At 39.1% G+C, this 7092-nt stretch overlaps 1 protein-coding gene across 1 annotated transcript in view; it reads left to right on the forward strand.

The window, feature by feature from the left end:
* Positions 1–7092, forward strand: part of KIFAP3 (kinesin associated protein 3) — a 64456-nt gene that overhangs the window by 2073 nt on the left and 55291 nt on the right. Inside the window, 7 exon segments of the mRNA XM_031061675.1 lie at positions 1–21; positions 1076–1131; positions 1616–1757; positions 2864–2963; positions 3711–3835; positions 4310–4408; positions 5095–5273. The exon segment at positions 1–21 is cut by the window's left edge and continues 152 nt beyond it. Coding sequence (XP_030917535.1) covers positions 1–21; positions 1076–1131; positions 1616–1757; positions 2864–2963; positions 3711–3835; positions 4310–4408; positions 5095–5273 — 722 coding nt within the window.

Genomic DNA, 7092 nt, shown 5'->3' on the forward strand with positions numbered 1-7092 from the left:
ACAAAACAGCTTGGAACTAGGGTGCCTCAGCCTTGAGCAAATACTGAGGTGTTCCTAGCTGAGAGCCCAATGTGCCTGATGTACCAATTCTCTGGGGATAGTCACTGTAGGAAACATATCTTTATCACCCTTGGAAACAATTATGATCTTGAAGCGAGGAAATGATCTTTTAAATAACCAAATTTTTTTTATTATTTGGTTACATTTAGTATTGATGCTTCTTACTGGCTGCCTTGTGCTTTAGCAGGACTTGAGAAGTACAGATTTGGCTACTGGGTGCAGCCTCATCATATTGAATCTGCAATTACAGTAACATCAGAAGTCTCTAAGAAGATCTTCCTAGAAAGATCTCTGCCATCACCTCCTGCAAGGGTACAGAGTGTGCCTAGGCTGAATTTGGGCTGTGTGTAAAGCTGGAGACTCTCAGAGCCTGACAAGCTTTGGTGCCTGGGGTATTTCTCTCATCTCATCTCATCTAAAGTTCCTGGCCTCTTGGTGCTCCTATTTATGTCTTAAGTTTACCTTAAACTTTCTGCTCAGGGCACAGTTGAATATTTAACATTAGACTTTACATTACTTTGTGGTTACCTAGGTTTCTTGCAGCCCTGAAATGGTAAGCTTTGTTCTCAAACTGGATTCCTAGTGAGACATTTAAAATGAAGATTTATGTTATGTATGGGGTTTGATTGTAAGAGCTTTGTATGTTTAACCTTCTTTCACTCTGCATTTCTGTGTCTTGGTGTGTCGCAGGGCACAAGCAGGATCAAAGCTGCTGATGTCTCACTGTGGGAGTGAGTGTTGTCACTCTGGGCTTGCTCTAAGGTTTATTAGCCTCTGTCTCCCCACCTGACAGGGCTATCACTGATCATTTAGAGTGAGTTGTCAAAAGGCAGCTGAGGATTTGTTTTACTCCCTAGGACTGTTCAGGTTGAGAAACCTGTGTTAGTCTGGCAGGTCAGCTGGACACAAAAGGACTTCGACCTTGATTTAACTGGAGTGTTCATGAGAACAATGGATATGTGTTTGGTCTGTGTTTGTGTGTAACTTAACTGCACCCATGTCTTTTTCTTTGTAGAAAGGAAAGAGAAAACCAGCAAGCCAAAAGATCCACCCCCATTTGAAGGAACAGAGGTAAGTATTGGTGTTAAAAGAGAAATGCAAACCCCTGTTTACTACTTCAGTAAGCAGTTACAAAAGGGAGGAGGGGAGAGGAAATGCTGAATTCCTGTGGTATTTTGCTTCTTGTTTTTTAAGCAAAAAACTTGGTGTGGAAGTACTGCACAATGGAAAAAAATTATATCCAAAAAGGGTAAAATATTTGACTTGCATACTTACCCCTCCAAGTATAGCACACAGCAGGACAGACAGTGAGGACTGGAACATCAGACAGGACATCCTGAGCATCCTTTGATTTTTAGGAATTATATCTCCTCAGATTTCCTGCATTGGCATTGGCAGTCATTCTGCACGTGTTGGGATTTTTTGACTTGTATTTTATTTTTGCGTAAGATCTGTGCTCAGAAGCTGAGTGCCCTTTGATGTGACAACTGAATTGTGATTGCTGGTGTTGAATTGTCCTGTCTCTCAGTGAAACCCTTGCTCTGACTGCTTTCAGATTGATGAAGTTGCCAATATCAATGACATGGATGAGTACATTGAGTTACTGTACGAGGACATTCCTGACAAGGTGCGTGGCTCTGCCCTCATCCTGCAGCTGGCCAGGAATCCTGATAATTTGGAAGAGCTGCTTATAAATGGTAATTTTAAAACCCAACGGTAATTTCTCTTGATGTGCTGTTCATTTGTGTCCAGGGAAAAGTAGTTCGCCTTTAATTTGGGGTTTAATTTAGTTTGCTAGGCTCTGTTTCTCTGTATATAATAAGGTGGCCCTCAAAGCTCTGTTGGGTCTCTTTCCAAATGGATGCTGCTCAGACTGGTCTTAGGTGAGCCTAATACTGAAATCTTCCTGGCCTCTAGAGGCTTCAGCTATTTTTTTCTGATCCTAGTTATTTTGGTGTTCAATTAACTCCAGCTGGCATTATTGCTGGATAAGGGAATATATTGGTGTATTCTGTAGGTCAGGGAACTTGCCTTGAAAAGAGGATTTGCAAGCTGACATGAGTTAATTTTTTTATTTTCTTTCCTTGCCCTTTTTGTCTCTTTTGCTGAGCCCTTATACCCTCATGTGTTGATGACTTCAATACTTGCCCATCTTGCAGTGTCACCATGGAAGATGGGATGGGAATGGTGAGCCATGAAATAATGGCTTGTCCCTAAGAGTTGTTGAAAATATTTAGTGCTTCATGTTCCCAGTTGCTGCTTTTGTGATCAAGGAACATGGTGTACATGATGAGAGACTAGCTAGGGGAACATGACTGGAAAAGTGAAATTAAATAAGACAAGGAGAAACTAAATTATTAAATAATATGAAGTAGATTCGGGGGGAAAATAAATGGAAAGAGGGATGAGAAATATTATCTGTCCAGGCAGAATTTAAAGGGGATTTGAAAGTGAAAATTGTAGTGTTTTAGGCAGGGACACAATGTAGTATGGAGCACAGATCTGGCAGAGGCCACAAGATCTGAAGGTTAGTGGCAGTTTTGAGATTAATTCAGTGTTGCACTTTCCTTCCATGCTGCTGCCTCTTGGGGTTTGTGACAGGGTGACCACCCAGGGCACTCTCTGGTACTGCCTCCAAACAGAACTGGTGAGCAGTGCTGCCTGTTAAAGTGAGATACCTGTGAGAATGTTCCACTAGAAAACTGATAGATGTAGAATAAGGTGTATTCAAATTCTGAGGCTCACAAGCTAGAAAGGAGGGACACAAAATGCTGATGCTTCTCTAAATCTTGTTTCACTTCAGAAACTGCCCTGGGTGCATTGGCTAGAGTGCTGAGGGAAGACTGGAAACAAAGCATTGAACTGGCTACCAATATAATTTACATTTTCTTCTGCTTTTCAAGGTGAGTGCAGAGTCCCTGGATTTAGGGGACAAAAAGAACATAGCTCTGCTTTTAGTGGCTTTTCATTTGTTTATTGCTCTGTGCTGCAAAACTTCACTGAAACAGGAAGAACAGACAGAAACACACTTGTGCTTTAGTTTTATCACTTATAACAAAAAGAACTCTCATGGTGAGGCATGTAGGAGAGCTGTGAAGAAGCTAGTAAAGATTTTGACTTATAGCTTTGTGTCAGAAATAAAAGGTGGCTGAGCTGCCACCTCTAATTTCCATCGGCACACCTACAGGGAAGAAACAGTGTTCAAAACTGAAGTGAGCACTTGTTCTTATTTAGCTATGCCAGTTTCTGCATACCCTGCCTAGAAATAATTCAAGCAGAAATTGCATTTACCTTGATTTTAGGTCTCTATTCTATTTCTGGTGAGGAGACAGTGCTTTGAAGCACTTGCAGAATGGAAGGCAGGGCTGAGGGGAAAAACTTTTCCATTATGCATAAAAATTGGAATGTGTTTTTATTTTGATCTGGATCAACAAACTATTCCTTATCTTTCTACAAGTTGAGAAAATATTAATGTTTTCAGGGGTTGTTCTTGTTTTGAAATAATTTTCCAGTAGGAAAGTGCATTAATGGGGCAAACTGTAAATACCTTTTTTAATATTTGATGTGGTGCAGTATTATTACCATAGATGTCAAAGTAGATATGGAATTGTTGGCATTTGTTCCTCACAAGTATTATTTCTTCAATGTAGTTTCTCTCAATTTCATGGGATAATCACACATTACAAAATTGGAGCTCTGTGTATGAATATCATAGACCATGAACTGAAGAGACATGAACTTTGGCAGGAAGAACTTGCTAAAAAGAAGAAAGCTGATATCCTTTTGATGTTCTGGTGTAGCCTCATGGCTTCTGACTTGTCTTGATGAGTGTTGTTGGGTTACACAAGATGAGTGCACAGCACCTTCTGTAAAAGCAGTAGAATTTACCAGAAAGTGGAAAATATAATTGCAGATATGAGAAGGACCAAGAGTGAAGATTTTGGGATGTGGAAGAGGTTAAGCTGAAGCTGCTAAAGCAACACAGAAAGAAAAAAAAAGTTGTATTTTATCAGCAGTATGTCTTAGAACATGTGTGCTGCTTAGTAGGGCGTAAAATATCCTGGCCTAGAAGGAGAGAAGAATCATGGCCTGGATTGCAGGTGTAGCAGCTGGTGCTGAGGGAGAGTTTTGACACTGGGTATTCCATAGATGCCTTGCTTTTCACTGGTGATTGAGGAACACTTTAGAGGACAATTGTCATCTAGCCTGTATCACTTCTCTCTGAACTCCTTAACTTCTCTAATTTCACTTGATGAAGATCCTGAAAATCAAACCCTGAAAAAGGACTATGAGAAAACTTATAAGAAATACAAAGGGCTGGTTGTCAAGCAGGAGCAGCTGCTTAGAGGTACCAAATCCAAATAGCAAATTATTTTGTTGTTGGTAAACATGGCTGAGGCATCCTGTTTGATTCTTGTTACAACTGGGATGTCTTAAACATGGATGAGTATGGAAGAGTGTTGCCAAAGAATAGCAACGAGTACTTAATCAGATTGTTTGATGCTATTAATAATTTTAAAAACCATTTGTCAGAAGAAGAAGAAGAGCAAAAGTGATCCATTCCTCTTTGCTCATTATGTTGGTTTGGGAGGAGTTGGGTATTTGAATTTTTTTTCAAATTTGCCTAATTTAGCTTGTATCTGACTCTTTGAATAGATTTCATTCTATCTCAGTTTTTGTAATAAATACACTTCATGTTAGATTGAAATTATTTGAGTGCATACCTTTCCTGAGGGGGGCTTTTTGCTGCCTCCTGTTGCAATTGAAATTTAGAAAAAATACAAACCACACAACATAAGAAGCTTCTAGTGATCATAATTCTAATTTTTTTCAGAGCCACAATTAGAAGGAATCTTAATGCTTTTTAAAGAGGCAAAAAAAAAAGCATTCACTGGCAAATTTCCTTCAAAATGTATTGAGAAGGGAGCATAATGCTTCTGAAAGTCTTGTCTTCAGCACTTCAAGTGTAAATAGAGGCTTGTTTAGCTGTGTTGGGTATGATCTGTTGGTGTGATTTGTGTTGACCTTTGTCAGTTGCAATTTACCTGCTGCTAAACCTCGCTGAGGATACTCGCATTGAGCTGAAGATGAGGAACAAGAACATTGTGCACATGTTGGTGAAAGCGCTGGACCGCGATAATTTTGAGCTGCTCATCCTCGTTGTAACCTTCCTGAAGAAACTCAGCATTTTCATGGAGAACAAAAATGATATGGTGAGGCTTGTAGCACTCCACTGAATGCTGAAAAGGTTGGAGATCAGAAAACTTTGTGTGGTTGGAGGGAAAAGGGAAACATCTCTGTTTTCACACTGAGTATCTCTAGCACTGATTATCCTGTTTTGTTACAAGTAAAATGAGTGCAACAAAAACACAACATCCAGTCATAACTTACTGCAAACAGTTTTGAGGAAATCCCAACCAGAGAATATGATGCAAAATATGATCCACAAAATTCCAGATTTTGAATTCAGCACCTCAGAGTCTTGTTATACCCTCACTTATGGTGATGCCCATGACTCTGCCCCCAGACTATACTCTTGTGACAACATTGTGTTGTTTCTGTCATGTATTGACTTGGGAAGAGAGATATTTATTCTCTTTATTCTAGTTTATGTATTTCCTGTGTCAGTTTGGTTCCTTCCTGCTGCCAGTAGCTCTTAAGAACTGGAGGCAGTTATTCTTTATAATTTTTTTTGTGAAATCTTACACTTCTGAAATTGTAGCATAATTTGTTTTGTGACTTCAAACTCTAGCCAAGTACCTCCTTTATTGATACTTTAATAGATACTTGACTTCACCTTTGTGCCTCTATTACAATTAATTAGATGAAAATGATAAATTTTCTTTATCCAAGAGGTAATCTGAAATCAATGGTACACAGAGATTGTGAGATGAAAAGATCTGTGTAAAAGCAGCAGTGAATTAACTGGACCTTTGCATGCATGTGCACTGAACACTGCAGACAAGAAATATCTCCCTTATTTATATATGGGACTTGATTAGGAAAATATGAATTAGCTCTGCAGCCCACTGATTTGCTGGCTCACTTTCCCCATTCCTTCTGATTTACTGGAAAGATAAACAAAGTTGTTGAATCAATTTGATTTCAGAGTGTTCTAACAATTTTGGAAATGTTGGTGTGCTTCAGGTCAGCTGTCTGAGCATTCCTTACTGATAATAAAGATGATGCTTTTTTCTCCATGGTATTATTAAGGAAAGCTACCAGTGAAGGAAAAGTTGTTCTGATATTTGTATTGGGCATTAATACAAAACTGTCCAAGGCAAAATGATCCAAGATTAGTTGTGCAGCACCTGATTCTGAGTACAAGTGAATAATCCATGTGTATTTATAGCACATTCTTTCCTTGGCTGTTGCAGGGCCATATGAAATTCAAAGCAGTGAGGTAGGAGTTCTTGCTATCTGATTGTTTCTGATCAAAGCTGTCCAGGCAGTCGTTGATTATTGCACTGTGCTGTGTGGGGAGAGCTGTAGTTTCTTTTCTTAGTATTCATTCAGTGTCTATTTATAACCAGACTAGTAATGTACATGGAGAAGTCTGAAGAATGCCAAGTAATTTTATGTGCCTCCTTCTGGCCAAAGAAGGATCTGGGAAACAAAAAAAAAAAAAAAGAATGCGTTTAAAAGATTGTGTCAAATAAAAGCTCAGAAATGTTGCTTAAAACATGATAAAAACTTTCTGAAGTCTTGCCAGTTCAGATGTGTTTTCTGGCTGGTAAAGTGAACATGATCTCAGGAACTGATACCACTTCTCAGTTTCTGGATTCCACTTTTTAATTTGAAAGTGATACATGTTTCAAGATGACTTTCATGCTTTTATTAAATTGACATGTAGGATGGCATGCCTCTTCTGAGAGCACATGCACACTTCTGGCTAGGGGTTCATTTGCAATTCATAGTGAAGGGTCTCAAATTCTTTTTGGATGCCAATTTTCTGTCTTTCTTGGTTGGGTCTATCTTTGACTCCACTGGCAGTTGCTGCAGGATTGCATGTGTTAAAGTTTAAATGAGTTT

This window comes from Geospiza fortis, unplaced genomic scaffold (assembly GCF_000277835.1).
Source record: "Geospiza fortis unplaced genomic scaffold, GeoFor_1.0 scaffold5, whole genome shotgun sequence".
Lineage (NCBI taxonomy): Eukaryota > Metazoa > Chordata > Aves > Passeriformes > Thraupidae > Geospiza > Geospiza fortis.